The sequence below is a fragment of the Leucopleurus acutus genome (assembly GCF_964270905.1).
Source record: "Leucopleurus acutus genome assembly, chromosome: 16".
NCBI lineage: Eukaryota > Metazoa > Chordata > Mammalia > Artiodactyla > Delphinidae > Leucopleurus > Leucopleurus acutus.
Genome location: NC_139158.1, coordinates 12,623,758 through 12,644,621, shown reverse-complemented (window position 1 = coordinate 12,644,621; position 20,864 = coordinate 12,623,758). Strand labels below are relative to the sequence as shown.

Sequence of the window (20,864 nt, the reverse complement as noted above, 5' to 3'; positions counted from 1 at the left end):
AATTTCCTCTTTTAAAAGCTTCTATAAAGTGAAAACATAGTGTCACACATACGCAACATTAAAGGGCTTACTTTTAAAAAGTGGGGCTCACAAATTCAATGTTATTTCTTATCACAGGCAATGTCACTGTGTGAATAAAGCCTGTCTCTGCAGAAGAGAGGTGCTGCCAACATGCAGCTGGCATCCCCCGCCCTGAGGCTGTGAGAGGGAGACGCGGTGTTCATGGTGCTTGTGTACTAGGCCCACAGTGGGGGGATGAAGGGGGGCTTACCTTCTCTTCCTGGTCACTATCGCTGTCACACTGAAAAGGAAGACAAGAGAAGAAGCATTAGTGCAAAAACCGAGTATGTTTTTGCTATTGCTACAGAAAAAAAAAAGCAAGACAAGTAAAGGAAATAGGAAACGTTGTCTGAGCTAAAAAGTTTCTTCAGCTCAAGTGCTGTAAACAGAAACAGAATGCCGAGAAGTTGTTCTGTTGAACAAGCAAAATGCCGAGAAGTTGTTCTGTTGAATTCATCTGATGCCGGTGCTCCGTGGCTCGTTCTGTGGTCAGTTGGTCACACCAGTGAGCACGCCCTGCTGCACGGCGGAGCCAACTGGGCCATGACATTAAGGTAAATCAAGATTATTCAATGGGATTCAGAGCGAAATCAATTTCTTAATGGAGATGTTCTACCTTCAGCTAATGTGAACGGAGCACTCTGTCTCTCTCCTGGTGCTTTTCTAGAGGAAAAGAGGTAAACCTTTGGGCACTTCATTCTCTCATCTGGCCTTTGAAAGAAACAGAACACGTTCAGCAAGGCTCACCACTTGTGATCGCCCAGAGAAAAGAGGGAATATTCTCTATTAAAAACATGTCAAGAACAAGAGGTCAGGGTAACAAATCAATGATATGGGCAAAAAAGAAAAAAAAAGTTTTAGGGCAGGAGACTCACACCGTATCTAACAGATTCCAAATTCCAACTGTTGACTTCGGTTTCAGAAGACCAGAGAATGATAGTTAACTCAAAGCTTTGGGTTCCTCATTAGAAGGAAAGGAAAAAAAAAAGAACACAAATTTTATTAAAAACCAAGAGTGTTTTGTTATCTAATATTTGATTTGTTTTTTCTTTTTTAGGTCCTCTCTCTACTCTTCCCAGTTTTGTATCTTTGGGCCAAGTATGTCCACCCAGCTAAGCTTATTTCCTTATTTTTCAAAGAAAATAATGATGTTGGGTGAGATTGTCATTAAGATGACAAATTAATTTCTCCAATAATATGTGTTGAAAGCTTAAGCCTTATGACAGGCTATAATGAAAATGGAATCAAAGATTCTGCTCTCATGGAATTAACAGACTTAATATTAATCGAGTTTAATAGACTGAGACCTAAATGATTTTAACAGAGAAGCAGGTTCTGTAATAATAACTAATATTTGTGACTGCTTACTGTGTGCTATATACCATGCTAAGCATTTTACCTCAATTATTTTATGTAGTCTTCCACAGATCCTATAAAGTGAGTCTTACCATCCCCACTTCAGAAGTGAGACAACTGAAGCGCAGAGAGATGACGTAACTTGCGGGAGTCACGAGAGTACGCAGCAATCGTAAAACTAAACTTGAACTCAAACCAAATGTGAGTCTGCAGCTTGCCCCCTTCACCATCGCAGGACACTTCCTCTTGAGGATGAAGTTTAAACTCCTTCAAGTGGCATTCAAGGCCCCGGGCAGATAGCCCCCAAACCACTTTTCACACCGCCTGTTTCCAGTATTTGATTTTTAAAAAGCGGGTGTGTTCTGTCAGAGTAAACACTCAGCATGTAAATACATCCATTCGTTCACACAGCAGCCCTTGATGAGCGCGGCAAGCTGCTCAGACATTCAGTCAAGACGCAGGACTGGTCCCTGAGCAGCTTTCAGTTTCACAGTCGAGGTACCCAGTGTGACGTGATCAGAGATATATCTACTCCGTGAGGATGAATCTTCCGTGGGGTGGAGGAGAGATGGTGTGCCGTGGGGAAAGGCCCAGGTCACGGGGAGGCCGGGTTGGCAACCCTTACGGTGTCTAGACCAGCATGGTGCATGGCTTGAGAAAGGGCAGAACAGATGGCAGAGCAGTTCTGAGGGGAGAACCAACAGGGCTTGATAATACATGGATGTGGGAAGCAAGCAGGAGGGACGAGTTTACGACGATGCCAAGGTTTTTTAGTGTGGCCACCTGGACAAGGGAGCTGATGTAGCTATGAACAGAAACAGGAAATAAATGTGCTCATACGGCAGCCACTGCTGGCTACACACCCACAGCCATTCACAACCCCCTTCTCCCTAGTCTGTACCTTCTCCTGACATTTCGAGATTGAAAAAGCCAGATATTCTCTCTTTCCCAGCTTCCCTTGCAGCTAAGGGTGGCCGTAAGACCCACTTTTGGGACTTGAGGAAATGTCTGCTGAAGGTTCTGGAAAACCCCTTTCTCCTCAAAAAAAAGGAGAAAAGCAGGAAGCACTGCCTCTTTCCTCTGAACATCACTGCATGAGGATGTGATGTCCAGATCTGTGGCAGCCATCTTGCAAAAATGAAGCCAAAGGCTGAAGTACAAAAACAAGGGAAGAAAAATCCTGGCACAAGTGAGACACGTGAACCAACCTCAGAGCAGCCTGCCTCCCGACTTTTTCGTTCAGACAACAATAAGTCACCTTATTGTTTAAACCACCATTAGGGTGTTTTCAGTGCAAAGTAACAAAACCCCCATCCAAATGGACATCTTGCTGTATTAAGATTCAATTTGGGGGCTACTTCTTTCCAGCCTAAGCTGTCTGTACAGTCAGCATCAGGAACTCACACAGCAACCTCATGGCCTGGAGAGCTGTAACATTTTCTGCTCTTCCCACTGGTTCCTCAATACCACGGGTCTATCAGAGGTTTGGTGACAGTGCTTTAACCACTGCATTGTCTTCAACCAGGCTCCCAACCTCGATCGTCTTAACTTACTTTCTTCTGCCTGATGAGCGATTGCTCTGTTACAATAAGTCAGGCCAGCTGAGAAAGAAAATGGGTGAGATGAAGACCTTGAAGGCCTCCAACAGCACACGGATGAAGAGCAGCCGTTCTCCTGACTGTGTAGTTTCTCCATTGCCTTGAATTAACTTGAGGTTCCCAAGTTCCGGCACATTTTCAAGAGTGACAAAGCATGAATCAGGAGGGGTGTGCAAGAGAAAAGAGGATTTTGCCAGGCAGGCTCATTTCCCCAGATGTTCACAGCCCGCCTTGTGAGGCACTCAATGGCAGTTGAAGGCCGAGGCAGAGGATTTGCCCGCACCCCCAAGGACTGGTGGGCAGGGGCTAGAAGGAGTGGGGAGGACAGCAGGGGCAAAGAATCACCACTGTCCACGCCCCTCCCCCCACCCTAACAGCAGGATGGCCCTGGGAATGGTTATTTCTATCAAAGTGTCGAGCTTCCTGCTTTCCAACAGTCCAGTTCTAATTTCAAGGTCCACTTAATTCTGCATCAAGTAATTACTGATATACCCAGAAGCACCTTGTCTCCAGAGTTAAGCATATGGTGAAGAACTGAGACCTACTGGTACCCATTATGGAAGCAGCACGGATGCCAAGCCGATTAAAAATGCTCAGGCTCCCCACACAACATGCCGGGTGAGTGACAGCCCCTCGACAAGGCCAGTCACAGAGTCTGCCAAAACAGTCTGTGCTGCACTGGGGCCCACATGGCGCGCTGAGAAAACAGTTCCATTTCTGGTATTAAATTCCCATACTGACCCGAGGACTTTGCCGTGAGCTCAGCAGGAACGCACCATCCAATTTACAGCTCCGCTCTCTGGAGCCTCGAGTGCCAGCCCCTGGCAGAGACGAATGATGGTCAACCCCTCCAGCTCATAAATTATGCAAAGGCAATAAAGGCACTCAGCAAACAGCGCCCAACGTTTGCCTAGCCTGGCTCCTAACACGCTCTGCAAAAGCCAGAAGCTCGACACATACAAGAGGTCTATTCCACTCATAAAGGGGGTTTGTTGACAACCCCAGACGGAAAGCGAGCCACAGTCCTAAGGAGTCTTTCTGCTTCGCTGGCAGAGGTTTACGGGCCTGCTTTATGAAAAAGGGAGGCTGTTTTATAGAGTCGGTGTGGGTAAAATTCATGGTCTCAAATTCACATTTAATACACTGTACGGCTTTCACACCCTAAGTTCAATACGTTGTGGATTTCTGGCCAAATGATTCTTGGTCTTGAAAGGTTAAAAGAAGAAGTGTCTGCTCCTCACTCCCTAGATACCCACTCCAATTTATGAGAGTTCACATACAGCCACCTCCTGAGTCAGGTTTATGTTCTGCATGAGGCCCGGAAATGGAAAAGGCATGTCAAATGCAGAAACGGGGTCCCAGCTGATTTGACCATTTTAAGCATTTTGACATCGGGGTCCTGTATTGGTTTATTAGCAAACAGGTTGCACGCTAACGACCGGCTTGACATGACAGAGTACTCTCCAGGACTAGATTTCAAAGCCCTCTGTGAACAGCTGAAAATATTTTCCTCCATTTTAAAAGCTGGACAGGGAAGAATTCTCGATCACTCAGCCTTCACACAAAGACATGACCCCCAACCCACCAAAGACAAGAGAGGGAAAGAGGAGGCATGAAATCCAAGCCACATGCCTCGAATGCAGAATCAGAAAGAGACCAGCTCCTAACCTGAGTACCTCCGGTCATTCCAACCCATCACACTCAACTTCCTCTCCGCCTCCTCTTCCCTCTAGTTTCCCAAATTAGAACCAAACCTTTGGAGGTAACTTCTTCCTTTCCCAGACAAGCCCCACCTCTTAAACTGTGCAAATAACCAACCAACCCCCTCCCCAATATCTTCTCCTTTTGAAAATTAATACGTACGCATTAAATAGATTTAAAAAAAATCACCCATCAGCCTACCATCTACAAATAAACACTGTTAACACATTTGTATAATTCATTCCTGTCTTTCCTCCATTCTCTACATCCTTCACTCACAAATGTTAAGAAATGAAAATAAAGTCCTAGTATTTGGTAACCTGCTTTGTTTTTACCTAATATGTCAAATATTTTAGTTGAATGAGTAATATTTGCCAGTAGCATCACATTTTTTAAAAGGCTGCACTGTAATCCACTGTAATGGATTGTAAATTATCTAGTAAAAAAATTCCCTAGTGCTGGAAATTTGGAATGTTTCCATTGAACATGCTGGAATTTTTCCCTTGTACACATTCACCAATATTGCTCTTTCCTAGTATCTGTTCACAGCCCTTCCTTTTCTGCATATTCTTTAATGTCATTGTTTCCCTAGAGTTGCATTTGCAGGTCTATCGTTTCTATATGATTTCCACGGGAGTCCTTAAAGATTCCCTTGGTTCCAGCTACCATGTATATGTTGAGACTAAAAAAAATCTCTATGCCTACCATTTGCCAGCTATGTGACTTTGAGAAAGTTATTTAAACTCTCTGAGTTTCAGTTTACTTATCTGTAAAGTGTGGGTAATAATGGCATTTCCCTCCTAAGGAGATGAGAATAAAATGAGTTAATACATGTAAACAACTTAGACAGTACAGAGTAAGTGTAGACAATTAATGTTAACCAGCACTAACAGATGTTTTTGTTTGCTATACCCCCTTCCTGAAGCCCTATAAACACCAGGCTCAAGTATCCATCTAAATCCAGACGCACCATCTTCTACTCACCCCACACCTGCCCCCTCCCGTGCTGTTCCTGGTAATGACGTCACCATGCAATCACTCAACTGCCCGAGTGAAGAGTCTTGTCAGCCTCCTTGATTCCGTTCTTGAGCAGATCTATCTTTCTCTCTCACCCCACATTACTGATTCAACTTTCTAAATCCTCTCCATCTTCATGGCCATGGCCGCTGTTTTAGTTCAGGCTTTTATTTTATCATTACAAGAGGCTAATGACTGCTTTCCAGGGCCTACAGTCTCTTTCGTTTCTAATCCAAGTCCTTACTGACTGGAGTGGATATCCTAAATTCCAATTTGATCATGACACTTCCCATGGCCGAGAGGGCAATGAAAACTCTTCACGCTGTTTCCAACTCTCCCACTCCCCACTGCTCCTCCAACACAGTGCTTCTCGGGCTTTCTTTGGAGAAGGACCATTTGTTTTTGTTCTAATTTCCAATACGTTTTAGACCAATACTTTGTAAGATATAATAAAAAATAAATTGCTAGAAAAATGAAAAAGCAAAGACAGATAAAAATATGTTACTGTTAGATTTAAGAGATACAAAATTATTCTACTGAATTGCTATAAAAGTTCCCAAATGCTTACTCTCAAGTGCTATACTAACCTCACAGTGGATTAGTTACAAACAGCTCACAGACTGGCCTTGGTCTACATGCACTCTTTGAGTGGTATCACCCTAACACATCCCTTGCTCCAGTCACACCCCAGCACACTCGGTCACACCCTCTGGCCCTTCCATCTTTGCACTTAACAATGCCCTCTGCCTGGAATTCTATTCTTCCAAGTTTCTACCTAAAAACTTGTAATTTACCTTTAAAAACAGAGTTTCCTCTGAATCTTCCAATACTCTTCCTAGAATTTAAGAATTCTTAGAGGGCTTCCCTGGTGGCGCAGTGGTTGGGAATCCACCTGTCAATGCAGGGGACACAGGTTCGAACCCTGGTGCAGGAAGATCCCACATGCCGAGGAGCAACTAAACCCGTGTGCCACCACTACTGAGCCTGCGCTCTAGAGCCCGTGAGCCACAACTACCGAAGCCCGTGTGCCTAGAGCCTGTGCTCCGCAACGAGAGAGGCAACCGCAATGAGAGGCCCGTGCATTGCAACGAAGAGTAGCCCCTGCTCGCCCCAAAAAGAGAAAGCCTGCACGTAGCAACGAAGACCCAATGCAGCCAAAAAATAAAAAGGAATTCTTAGAATTCCAGTACTCTTCTTAGAATTAACCGCTTCTGTCTCCACCCCTTACAAAACTGTATTTTCACTGTTGGCCACAACAGTCTTCCCTGCTACAGCGTGCGCTCTGTGTAGGTAAAGGGCAGTGCCTTGTTCATCTTTCTCCAGGCCTCGAGATACAGCAGATGCTCAATCATATTGATAGATCCCTCTCACTCATTTTAAGAATTCCTGATTTCATGCAGCATAAGCAAACTACGATTTAAAAGACAAGTAATTCCAAAGAAAGAAGGCACAGGAAACACTGACTAACTGCTTAATACAATGGGATGTATGTTTGAACACAATGGGCAGACCTAAAATTATTTGCAGAACCAAAGGAGTTGGGGCCCAGAAGAAAATATCTTCCATTAAAAGGCCCAGACAAGACATAATTAGGACTTTATTGTACTTCTTCAAAAGCAAACATTTCTCATTTCCATTTGGGAATCTCAACATCTGTGTTTTAAGACTCTGATACGTATAGAAATAAGCTAAGGTCTGCGACACCTCTCTGCCTCACTCAGAATGAGGGAACGAGATGGAATTCCAGGGACCTTGTGATGGAATGCATTCTTAAGCAGAAAGTGGCAATCATTGAATATATCACACACAATGACATTGAGGAGGGCACTGCTCCCTATTCTGCTCAATGGACCTTGCTGGAACAGTTATTTCGTATCTCAAATCCATTTATCATTGCCACCAAAGATGTCAGGGCTGAACACCACGGCTGAACAAAGTTATTTTATTCTTCTTTCTGCCTAAAGGAAATGAGAGGAAAATGAGGGAGAACCCCAACTTGTAAACTATAGCACCTAACATCAAGTACAATTTCACTTTGCCAGTGACAAAATGAATCGATTCCCCTTTGGGGCAGGCGGTTTCCCTAAGATGGCAAAGACATCCCTCATCACCTGAAAGCAATTTCAGAAGAAGCCACCTGCAGAAAACATGACACTTACTTTCTTATTTAAAGAAGTGAGGTAGCAGCATGGTGACTAAAAACATGTACACCACCATCTTCCCATCTGCCCAGTTCCTTGTACATGCAAAAACCGGGCAGTATTTTGTACCACATATGGCAACTCTGATGCTGTCTGTCTTTTATCACTCCACAAAGCCCTCCTTTCACATTGTTTTTTTTTTAAATTAATTTATTTTTTATTTTTGGCTGCATTGGGTCTTCATTGCTGCACAAGGGCTTTCTCTAGTTGCAGTGAGTGGGGGCTACTCTTCGTTGCGGTGTGTGGGCTTCTCTTGTTGTGGAGCACGGGCTCTAGGCAAGCAGGCTTCAGTAGTTGTGACTCGCGGGCTCTAGAGCGCAGGCTCAGTAGTTGTGGTGCACAGGCTTAGTTGCTCCATGGCATGTGGGCTCTTCCCAGACTGGGGCTCGAACCTGTGTCCCCTGCGTTGGCAGGCAGATTCTTAACCACTGCGCCACCAGAGAAGTCCCTCACATTGTTTACGTTGTTCTCATACTGGCTTTGGACTGTAAGTGAAATTTAAAGCTATTGGGGCCCTAGAAATAAAAAGAATGTTTTAACTCTGAAAATGGTTTGGGTTTTCTCACTGTAAAATGATGTCATTGGTTCCTCTTCCCCTGTATTTCCACAATAACTACGTCTTATCAAATAAAATAGCTCAAAAAAAAAATGAAAGTAGGGGACTTCCCTAGCGGTCCAGTGGTTAAGACTTCGCCTTCCAATGCAGGGGGTGCGGGTTCGATCCCTGGTCGGGGAGCTAAGATCCCACATGCCTCATGGCCAAAAATACAAAACATAAAACAGAAGCAATATTGTAACAAATTCAATAAAGACTTTAAAAATGGTCCACATCAAAAAACTCTTTAGGGCTTCCCTGGTGGCGCAGTGGTTGGGAATCTGCCTGCCAATGCAGGGGACATGGGTTCGAGCCCTGGTCTGGGAAGATCCCACATGCCGCGGAGCAACTGGGCCCGTGAGCCACAACTACTGAGCCTGCGCGTCTGGAGCCTGTACTCCGCAACGGGAGAGGCCGCGACAGTGAGAGGCCTGCGCACCGCGATGAAGAGTGGCCCCCACTCACCGTAACTGGAGAAGGCCCTCGCACAGAAACGAAGACCCAACACAGTCAAAAATAAATAAATAAATTTATTTAAAAAAAAACAAAACTCTTTAAAAAAAAAAAAAAGAAAAGAAAGCCTAATCAAAAGATGTGTGTTCCCAACAATAGTTTAAAAGATAAGAATAAAACTTCTGACAGTCGCAAAATGAGCACATTTGAAAATAATATAAGGTCTCTATTATTAAGGTCAGTCTTCAGCTGTTCGGAAGGTAAAATGGAGAACTAACTTTCAGAAGCTTCTGGAATTTTGTGCTGGTAACCTTATCATTCCTATATGGGGACTCCTCAGAATCTGGCATCTTTTCAAGTTCTCAGCTTGAACTGGCCAGAGTTCAAACAGCCATTGTGATCTGAGGGGGCTAAGAGAAAACTTATTTTCCCTCCATGGCCTCTCAAATGATCACACATTTTCTCTCAGTAAATAATTTTAAAGTGACTACTGTGTGCCAGGCTCATTCTGAGCACTGATTAGAAGCGCGAATACCCTGCCAGAAATCCAGTCGTCCAGCCTGAAGTACTCCAGCTCACAAATTAATTTTCAATATTGTTTTCCTTTTTGTCACCTGGAAATCCAGGTATAGTAAAAAAACAATTTATATGCTGTAAATTTCCACTTAGCTCATTAAAATACTGTGGGGTTTTTGGAAATAGGGGAAGAAATGGATATTTCGCAAACTTCTGAAGTGTTCAGCACTTTTTTTTTTCCTTAGAAGAAAGGAAGTCACATTTTGCCAGGTATAAACACACATAAACCCCAAAGATGAAATGTACTTAAAACCCAGAGCTCTCAAGCCTCAGTGATTGCCAAGATGAGAAAAATGAGTTTCTTATCCAAAGGTAAAACAGACAGGCTAGGGCCCAGTGATTTGTAAACCATCTCTTTTAAGCTTAAGCAACAGATCCTTTGCCTCTCTGTCATTGATTTACTGATTCTAAGTCATCAATAGCATTAATCCATACCTGCCTGGGGACCTGTTACAAATGACTTTGAAGATGGTGTGAAGGAAGAGTTTATTATGAGACCACAGTGTTATTACCAGGGAGACCTTCTCTGTTATCTTCTTTGGCAGGATTCTATTTGTGACCCCCTGTAATTTTCCCTTTCTAGATCATAGTTGCTTGTTCCTTTGGGTGGGGCCTGAGCCCCCTAGGTTTGCTTCCACTAAAGCTTGGTTCTCTTCAGAGTCCTGTGTGAGCTAATAAAACCCAAATTTGCTGATGAGGAAAAAGGAAAAGCATGTTACGGGTTAAAATAATACAAGAGTCTATTTTTTCCACTGTGTTGTGATCCACAGAAATCATCCTGAGCCTTTTCCCTTTCTTCTCTGCCTGGGAAGCCAATTGCTTTGATTGCAGTGATATGAGCTAGCTAAAATGACTTGCCCTTGCTTGTGAGGCAAATGGAACATGCTAATAGAACTTATCGCATTACCCGATGCAAAAGTGCCATAGCTCATTACTTTAAGATAAAAGGATATCATTGCAGACGGCAAGCAGAATTGACTTTCTGAGGCCCGACTTGATGATGATTTAATCAACTGCTCTCTTTCACTTCTCATCTCTGCGCCTGTCGGTTTCACAGGTGCCGTTAAATGAGACACTCAGAAAGTGAGCGGAGGGAAAGAAATTGCTGTCATTACTTTTCAAGAAAGGAGGTATGCAAATTTTCGACAGAAAGATTGCGTTCATAATGGGTCTGGTAAAATACAAGGATCATGCTTGACAGGTGAGGGCAAGCCATTTGTATGTCCTTAAAGCGGAGCAACCTTCCTCATTTAGAAATGTGCTCGGTAAGAGAAACGACAGACGAGAGGCCTGGCGGGGCCGGGGGAGCGGCGGGGTGGGACCACACAGGGTTGGCTGGCACTGGTCTGAGCTCTAGAAAGGGGGAGGGTGCTTAAGTCTTAGGGAAGCCAGAGTCGGATGAGCTAATAACAAAGCCTGGTTGCTCTTCGTCTGAACCAAAATGCCAACAAGCTCTTGAAAAGACCACCTTACTCTCCTTCATCTGTGACTGTGGAGCCAATTGGCCTGGGTTCAAATCCTGCCTCTACCACCTGTGATTTGTCTGTAGGACTTTGGACAAACAAGCTGCCTTTCTGCGCCTCAGTTTCATTAGCTATCAAATGGGGCTATTGATAGCATCAACCTCATGAGGTTGTTGAGAGCATTCACTGCATTAATAAACATATGGTAATAATATGTATAATAAATATATAGGTAGTACACATAAAAGGGATTAGAACAGTGCCTGACACATAGGAAGAGCTCAAGAGGTGTTAGAGATCATTTGTTCATTCATTATTCAACAAAGAGTGAGGTTTTAATTTAAAACAATTTTTTTAAGAGTATGTGTGCTACCTGGTGGCGTAGTGGTTCAGAATCTGCTTGCCAATGCAGGGGACAGGGGTTTGAGCCCCGGTCTGGGTAGATCCCACATGCCGCAGAGCACCTAAGCCCATGCGCCACAACTACTGAGACTGAGCTTTAGAGCTTGCGAGCCACAACTACTGAGCCCGCCTGCCACAACTACTGAAGCCCACGCGCCTAGAGCCTGTGCTCCACAGCAAGAGAAGACACAGCAATGAGAAGCCCCGTGCACCAAAACGAAGGGTAGCCCCACTCACTGCAACTAGAGAAAGCCCGTGCGCAGCAATGAAGACCCAACGCAGCCAAAAATAAATGAATGAATGAATAAATTTATTTAAAAAAAAAGAGTATGTGTGTCAGGTGCTGGAAATCTAACTGGCTCTAGTTTAGATAGAATATAATCCTCCACTGATTTCACATATATGTCTTGTTCCCTGGCAGATGGTGAGTTCCTCAGAGAGTAGGTGTCCTAGGAATCATCACAGGGCTTAGTGCAGTTTTAAGGATCCTAAAAGATGCTCAACAAAGATTTGATGATTTATGGACTCCCTCCCTCCCTCCTTCAATGCATTCCACATATCAGATACTTCCTGTGGAGCTCCAGCCCTCAGAGGAAGCTCCTCTCAGCAGTAGGAAATGTCTGTCTTTCACTGGGAGCCTCAGGCGATCGCCACGTGCCCCAGCCAGGGGAAGGACTGGTGCAGCCACTCTGCAAGGACAGCCTGGCTTGAATCACCTTCAGGAAGGCAGAATAAATCTGAACAGATTAGATGATCAGGGTGGTAGGAACAGAGGTGTTTTTTCATCCACCGCACCTTCAGTAGGTAATTGTTCTATTTTCTCCAAAACGCAAAGTAAAAGCCTCTTTCTTAAAGTGCTTGTAACTCCAAGTTCTTTCTCCCTAGGTTATGAAGCTGCTGCAAACCATTCTTCCTTCAAGCCCCTAAGGTTGTGAGGCGCTGAATGTAAACTCCCGCTTTCCATGCTAAGCGGTGCCTACCCGATTCAATTCCCTGCCAAACGGACAATGTCCTCCTCTGGCAAAAAAAATGTAAAAAGAGGGAAAAAGAGGCGGAGCCACAACAGCAGAGCAGCTCGGAGCTGCCGATTCCGGAAAAGCCTGGTTCCTATCCCTGCAGCATAGCTCTTTCTGGGGAGGGATTCTCACTAGGCACTATCTCAAAGCATTTTCCCCTAAAAATGCCAACCCACAGCTATCAGTCATTAAAAAAGGATGTCCCAACAGCAGCCCTGGAAGGGAAGTATGATGACCCCTCCATTTTCAAGATGAGAAGTGAAGGCTTCCAAGGGCAGAGGTAGTACTGGAACCCAGTTCTGTCCTCCAAAGTTCATGTTCCCAGCAAGTATCTTCCTGACTGATGGCTTGGCAGAGGGTAAGTAGGGGCAAGCTGAAACTAAAGAGGTTTCGATGACGTAAGCAACAGTGAACGCAGCCCACCAGCCACGTTTCCACTCTCCCTGAGATGGCTCTCCCTTCAGAGCAGGACCTGGCACAGAACCCGCACATAGCACGTGCTTATTAAATCTCACGCTGACCTCAGTTCAGATTCTGACCCCTCAATTTAGCAGCCATGCAGTCTTGGGAAAGGTACTTAACATCTTGGAGCCTACCTTTTTTTTTTTAACCTGTAAGAGCGGATGATGCATACTCCAGAAGATTTTTTTGAGAATTAAATAAGTTCAAGCATGTGAAAGTAGCCAGAGAGAAATTCTAACAGTTTTTTCCAACTCCTTCCTGAAAGATATGTTGTATCACACACAGAAATGAGGTAACTTAATAGTCATTTAAATGTTGGGTTGGATTTTTCCATCATTTTATTGCCAGAGGGGAAATCATATTCTGTAAGGATTTCTGCTTGGGAGGCGTTTGAAGACTTGATACTATGCTACACAAAAACGGAAACAATAACCCAAACAAACAAAAGCAGAAACTATCATTCCCGCTCAAAGAAGAGAACAACGGGAATGAACGGCTTTATTTCATGGATAAAGTACCAACAAGGAAAGACCCTTTAGAATTTAATTTTCTAAGCATTCCTGTCGGTTCTTGATGCACAGTTTGGGAGGTTAATATAGTTTGGACTTATTCTTCAGTCAAATAGTAGTCAGTGACTCTGTGTATAGGGACTAAAGTAAAATGCATAGATCTAAGATTTTGAATCTAAACTTGTAGGTTATGCATAGTGCAAACTATGTCTTATGGGCTTTGACATTATTAAGATGTTCATTGAAATTCAAACTGGAAAAGTAAATAAATGGACAGATACACAGAATAAACATCAAAAACATCAAGAGTCAGTACTGGTGCAACTAGGAAGCCAGCCATTTTGGAATTTGTCCAGAGATCCTGACCAATCAGAATTAGGAGATACTTGGATAGCCCTTTGCACAGATTTATTTATATGCAAGGCCTATTTAAGGATGGAGCTAACAAAATTAGCCAACCGAGTAACCCTGGGAAGAGATCACACTTCCGAAAACATTAACTCTGGTAACTACAGAAATGGGGATTAGTTGAGAGAATATAACTAAAGTGCTTGTCACTTAGTAGGCACTCAGCAGTTCAGCAGAGGAGGTCTACCTCTCTGGGACACGTGGACATGTCTGTTCTCTCTTCCATATGTATGGACTTCTCTGGCCATTATTTTAGCTGCTGGTTTCCAGTACCTCCAACACTATGTCAGTTTCCCCAAACATATCTCTGAGTTTGCCTGCATCTTGCTCTTCCTAAACCTGGCACCTAGTAGGTGCTCAATAAATGTGTGTGAAAGAATGAATTCATAAACTACAGGAGCCAAACATCTCAGGGAGGGCTTCCCTGGTGGCGCAGTGGTTGAGAGTCCGCCTGCTGATGCAGGGGACACGGGTTCGTGCCGCGGTCCGGGAAGATCCCACATGCCGCGGAGCGGCTGGGCCCGTGAGCCATGGCCGCTGAGCCTGCGCGTCTGGAGCCTGTGCTCCGCAACGGGAGAGGCCACAACAGTGAGAGGCCCGCGTACCGCAAAAAAAAAAAAAAAAAAAACCCATCTCAGGGAAAGTGTCACAAGAAGTGTCTAATGAAGGAGATCAATAGATAAACAGTAGTTGATGGAATGGATGTTAAGGTGTTTGAAGATGGTGGGTGTCTGAGAGTGTCTATGAGAAAAACATGAACCTAATTTTGAGGTTAAAAGTAAATCCTAAAAGAATAACACTGTACACTTGTAAAAATCCGATTTTAAGGTTATTCTTTTAAGGAAATCAGGAAACTCAAAATCCTAAAGTATTTCTTCTTACATTTGACTCACTTCAAGCCAACGAAAGCAACTGGAATTAAACAGGAAAAGGGAACAGGGTGCTCTCATATTGCTGAAACATAATGGCCACATTATCAACTTCCCACCAATCAGATTTTCTGTTTTATTTTTAAAATGCAAGATGGTGAAAGGAATAGAAATATGGTTTGGGGCAAACTGATGTACAAACATTAGAACTTAGTTCAAGGAGATCTGAAGACGTGCTGGACTGCCATCCCATAGGACCCAAATCCTGATTCCTTTTCTTCTTCTCTTTATTAGGTACTTCACTTTTGCCCCTCTTAGAATTCATTATTTTCATAACTGGGATTTTAAACCGAATTGTACCTAACAACAGTCTTTATTTTAGGGTGGCTTGAAAACCCCGTCTTCTATGTCATAAACAAGGAAGGGTAGGATTACTATAAATTGTCTGCAAGAAAATACAAATTGCCAAGATAAAAACACCCACTGGCCTGCCAGTCTCAAGTTTCCTGTTTTGACATACTATATGCAGTAATTTGGTATCCACAATCTCTTATTAGAAAATGAATGTGCTATTTTTCTGAATGCTGCAATTACAATAATTGAATTTAAAATGGGGATTGAGTTTCTCTATTTGGAGGAAAAGAATAATTGTGTATTTCTGATTAAAATCAAGGGGACTGAAAAGAGGTTGTACAAATTCCAGCTTCAGTCTCCCTGAGTGACTCCTCCTTGGGCCAGAGAAAAGAAACATTCAGATGCAGAGAAATGGACCAGCACCTCAGCAGCAGGCACTGTCTTTGGCCTCATTTGCTTTGTCTCCTGGCCTTCAGTCACAACACCCCTGTGACAGAAGCAATCAGAACACCAAGGCATTGTTACATTTTAAATGGCAGCCATGCTGGAGTTCCCCACTGTGTCAAAAATTAAGAGTTAAAACGCAAGGAAAACAAACATCTCTTTGTGTTGAAAATGCCTGTCCCCTTTTAGACTGCCAACATTTTGGAGTAGTTTTTATTTCTTCATTATAGGACCTCTCCTCTGGGTGGGGGAAATATAACGGCAGAAGGAGTAGGGGGAGAAGGGAACTAATACTATTTTCTAAAGGGCTCAGCTTCTTTTGTTTTAGCAAATAATTATATAGAAAGTCACCTTTAAGGTTCGGATGTAAGAAAGGAAAAGGGATGAAGAAAGAGGGCTATCTTGCCTCTGGAATGCCTTTTTATTTTATGTTTGATTGGTACCCTTCGGGCTTCTGAAACCCCCGTTTACTCAAACGTGAAGGTAAAATTTAGTCTCACAAGTCCTCCTAAATGTTCCTTAAAATATAGCTTCTTATGGAAAAGAAAATTTCCAACACAAGGTGAGCCAAGGATTGTCTCTTTGTACTGCTTACTATGTTTTTAGTGGCATTATTGAGATATAATTGACATGAATAACCTGTCCATATTTAAAATGCACTATTTGATACACACATGTATACACCTGTGAAACCATCACCACAATTAGGAGAGTGAACACATCCACTGCGCTCAAAAGCTTCCTTGTGCTCCTTTGTTAATCCCCCCATCCTCTCCCTCCCTGAACCACCTATGCCTCTCCTTGCAACCATTGATCTGCTTTCTGTCACTATAGATTAGTTTGTGTATTTTCTATAAATGGAATCACACAGTACGTACTCTTTTTTTTTTCTTAAAACATCTTTATTGGAGTATAATTGCTTTAAGTATGTACTCTTTTTGTCTGGTTTCTATCATTCACTGCTTACCATTTGGACGCCTAATTAAAAGGGGGGCCTCCTAGCTCCAACGTGGAAGGCAGCCCTCAGAGACTGCCTTGGCCAGGGTTTTACTGGCATCTCCCAGGAACAGGCCCGATTACTTGGTCTTAGTTTATTCTTAGGCTTTATTATGTACTTCAGTAATCAATAAGCACTTCTGTGGCAGAGGGTTTATTTTACCCTCTAAATCCAAGGAGGAGAGAATGATATTAAGACATCAGTATGGATGGGCTCTGCTACTCTGTAACCTACGAGGAGAACGCAAGCAACGGGTTTAAATCTAGGAAGGTTACAGAGAAGTCACAGCCCCTGGCTGGATGGCAGGGGTCGTAAAAGACTCAGGCAAGATCTACAGCAATGCACTGTGAACTGACGGGACTCTCAGAGCAAAAATCCCAACTGAACAGGCATGCTGGCCATCTCCCCGGAAAGAATTATAAGCACTGGCTTGAGTGGAATGTGAAGAGCCCCTCTCAAAAATCCAAAATATTTCTTAACAGAACAAATGAAATGGTAGAGAACAAATGCTGATTGCAGGCTGGCTGTGTGGAAAGCCGTGCTCTAGTTTAGGAAGAAGCCTACTTGATAGTTGCCTGGCAGTCCCAGGAGGCTCTTAATTCTCTTTCCTGCAACTCCTGGCCCCAGGGCTCTGTGGTAATGATCACTGGAGCATCTTTTCTCTAGCTAGCCCTTGGAGACTCATCCTTCCTTTCAAAAGCAGAGAGGTCAATTCATGGGAGAGGAACTATAAATGGCTAATAAACATATGGGGAAAAAAATGTTCAACTTCACTGGTAATCAAAGAAATGCAGAATAAAAAGAGATATATTTCTTTTTCATCTACCAAACTGGAAGAAAAACATCAATGCTGATACACAGTGCTGGCAAGGTTGGAGTAACGCACACACTCATCCACGGGTGGAGGAATGTCAGTTTTCTACCTGCAAAATAATTCTGCAGCGTGCATAAAGAGCCTTAATGCTTTTCATATTGTTTAGCTCAACTTTTCTCTTTCTATCTATCCGAAATGGAACAAAAACGTATATATGCATTTGTCTGAAAATTTCATCATGCAGTTAGCAAACAACCCGATAATATGTTCCTTACATGGCTACTCTCAGCACATAGGAAGGGACAGGAAATACGTTATGACACACTTACATATACTCCCTTTTTTAACCTTACACCTCCTCCTGAACCCCTCCCCACCCCCACGGTGTGGGGTTTAGTATTCCAATTTACAGTGAGAGAGTTAGGACTGCAGACATTAAGTAACTCACCAAGAGTCAGAGAGTTGTGAAAAGAGGCCCCAAGCATTTGAACCCGGGTTTTTCTAAATCTCTGGATGAATCCAGTACACAGACTTCATGAACCTAAATGTCCCCAAACTGAGGAACAGACAGATGCACCTGTGTAGTGTTTACCCATAAAAATAATGTTCCTAAGGAATTTTACTAAAAAGGAAAAAATGATCGTGGTCATAGAAAAGTTAAAAGAAAAATCCTAGAAGTGATCTTGGGTGAATTACATATCCTCTCTCAGGTTCAATTTTGTTTTTTCATGAATAAAATAGGGTAATAGTATCTGTCTCTTAAGGCAGAGGTAAGAACATAATCCACGAAAAGTACTGCTTTTATTGTTACTACTGCAATTAAAGAAGCAAAATGCAGGCTTCCCTGGTGGCGCAGTGGTTAAGAATCCGCCTGCCAATGCAGGGGATACAGGTTCAAGCCCTGGTCTGGGAAGATCCCACATGCCGCGGAGCAACTAAGCCCATGCGCCACAATTACTGAGCCTGCTCTCTAGAGCCCGTGAGCCACAACTGCTGAGCCCGTGTGCCACAACTACTGAAGCCCGAGAGCCTAGAGCCCGCGCTCCACAACAAGAAAGCCACCACAATGAGAAGCCTGTGCACCGCAATGAAGAGTAGCCCCCGCTCGCTGCAACTAGAGAAAGCCCGTGAGCAGCAAGGAAGACCCAATGTGGCCAAAAATAAATAATAAAATAAAATTTAAAAATTTATTTTAAAAAAAGAAGCAAAATGCTTTTCATTATATGCACGATATTACTTTGAAATTGCTAAGCACACGTAGAAAGAAAAAAAGACTGGAAAAAGATGCACCAAGTGTCAACAGCGTCCATGTCTGAGTGATAAAGTGTTTGGATTATTTTCATGTTTAAATCTTGGTAATTAAAAAAAATCTCTTTAGTGATGTTATTTTTTAGTTAAAGGAGAAAAAGATACACACAGAGACATGCAAAATGTCACCCATGTGATAGAGTCCCTGAGAGCCTGATGGGTGCTGGTCTCCAGGGGTCATTAGATGGCAAAGAATAATGTCATTGTTTTTCAGAGCAAAGGATTTCTCTGTTCAAGGGTTTTCCTGCATTTTTGTGGTCCAGCATGTCTAGGTGAGGACTTTTACTGTCCAGCTCATCATGTGTGTTTGGATTTAGATTCTGACGTTAACAGAAGTAATTGGGTAAATTATTCAACCTTGCTGTGGCTTTGTCTCCTCATCCATAAATTGGGAAAAATAACGTGTAGCTCTTAGATTCATGTGAGTGTTAAAGGAGAAAAATTAATGTATTTTAGGCATTTAACATAGTGCTAGGCCACAGTAAATGTCCAATAAATGGTGGTGAATGTCGTCTTCACCATCATCAAATCACCTCTCTATTATTCAGCCTGGCTCCTTTTGTCCTGCGGTGGGAGATGACTGTGCTGCCGTGAAGGTCGTGTGCCACCACGTTTGGGTGACAGACCCCAATCCACACAAGTACCCCCCGCACCTCTCCTGTACAATCCACACCCAGGAAGACCAAATGATCTTCAGCCTCCGAGGAGACCGTTTCCTTTACAGGCTAAACAGTGGTGGCGAAGGCCAGGTGTTTGAGCTAGCAGATGAGAGGGGAAAAGCATGGCCGCAGGGTCCTCCGGGCACTGCAGCTTGCCTAATGTGCCCTTCAAGATACGACAGAAACAGATGGTCGTGAGGAGAGGCCCCCGGCTCAAAGGTTTCCATGGGATCAAAGGAATAGAAGAGGAAACCTCCAACCTGCCCACCACCCCAGGCTGCAAAGCTTATCCTTCCCAGCTCGGAGAAAGTACACAGAAGGCAGCTCACGCCTGTCTCCCTTCTGGAGAAACAGCTATTTCCAAAGCTTCTGAACCATACTCCACTGTGTCTTGGAAAAGGAACATGTAAGTAACGGTTTCCAAGCTGCCAAGAGCGTGGGTTTCACAGCGCACATTGCAAAGCTCACGCCTGTCACCGCGAGACGATAAGTGTGCTCTCCACGTCTCTCTCTCTCCCCTTCTAGATCTTAAAGGGTTACGCCTAGAAATTGCCTCGCTGTGCTTCTGGGACAGTATGAAGGATGACTGCCATTGCCACGGTCAGCTATGACAGCGCCAATTTGATGTGCTGCCATCAAGGGCCTTCTAAGAGCTGAGCGCCCTGATGGTTTTGTGATGCGAATAGTCACATTGCAAAATGGTTTTCCTCTCCCGCTGCCTCTGCCTCCATCTGCTGCTGGGCTAAAGGCACAGCCGGCTGCCTGCCTGTCACAGCATGTATTAAAATTAGCTGGGGAGGAGGCACTCAGTTGTGCTAATTACATTTTAATCATTGGAAATGTGTTGGCAAATCCAGCCTTGATTGCCATCTCGGAGTCTGTCTCCTCCAGCAGAGTGGAGGGGCTGTCTGCATTACGCAGGGCCTGCTGGGCCTTCTCCTTTCACAGAAGATAGACTGGGGGCCCTGCTGGCCCACCACTGAGACCGCTTTGGCACGCTATTAAAAAGCCACGAGGCTTGTTTCAAACCTTCCCTGTGTGAGGCCCGCTCATTCTCACTTCCCTGGGCATTCCAGCAACTTGGTACTTTTAACTAGAGTTTCAGTGGGCTGCTGCGCCTCCCGGGCTCAAAGTGTGTGTGTGTCAGAGGTGGGGGGCAAGGGCGCAGGAGGCTGCCTGCACATCTTCCCAGCACCAGGGACTCAAGAAGGGGCCTGCTGACAGGAGGCACCGTCCCTTGGGGGCAGACCATGACCGGAGCAGGCGCTGCGCTGGCGGGGCTGCCTTAGCAGCTGGGACAAGGTTGTAGGACAGAGAACCTCTCCTCTGGACCTCTCAGGGATGCTGAACGGGATTCATGGGGATGAAGATCATTGTTTCTCCCTGTAGTTAGGGAGCTAGTGAATTAAGGTCTCTGTTCCAAGAAGCAAGGAAAGCCAAGGACAGCCGCTTTTCCAGCAAGCATGTCTGCTTCTGCTGCCAGCTGCCAGGAGCCAGCAGAAGGGGGAAAGCAGCTAGCTTGGGTAAGACTCTTTCAGAAGAGCCCACCTAGAGCAAGTTACTTGTTCTTGTTCAGCAAAAGGGCCTGAGTGTGTAGTCACT

General features: G+C 44.1%; 1 protein-coding gene across 5 annotated transcripts in view; it reads right to left on the bottom strand.

Annotated features, from left to right (window-relative positions):
* The window catches only part of AUTS2 (activator of transcription and developmental regulator AUTS2), a gene marked incomplete at its 3' end in the record, with an annotated part of 1,120,631 nt that overhangs the window by 320,014 nt on the left and 779,753 nt on the right, over nt 1–20,864 (bottom strand). For all 5 annotated transcript variants that reach the window (XM_082857497.1, XM_082857498.1, XM_082857501.1 and 2 more), the window contains exon 5: nt 272–301. In XM_082857497.1, coding sequence (XP_082713623.1) covers nt 272–301 — 30 coding nt within the window. The remainder of the gene's footprint in view (nt 1–271; nt 302–20,864) is intronic.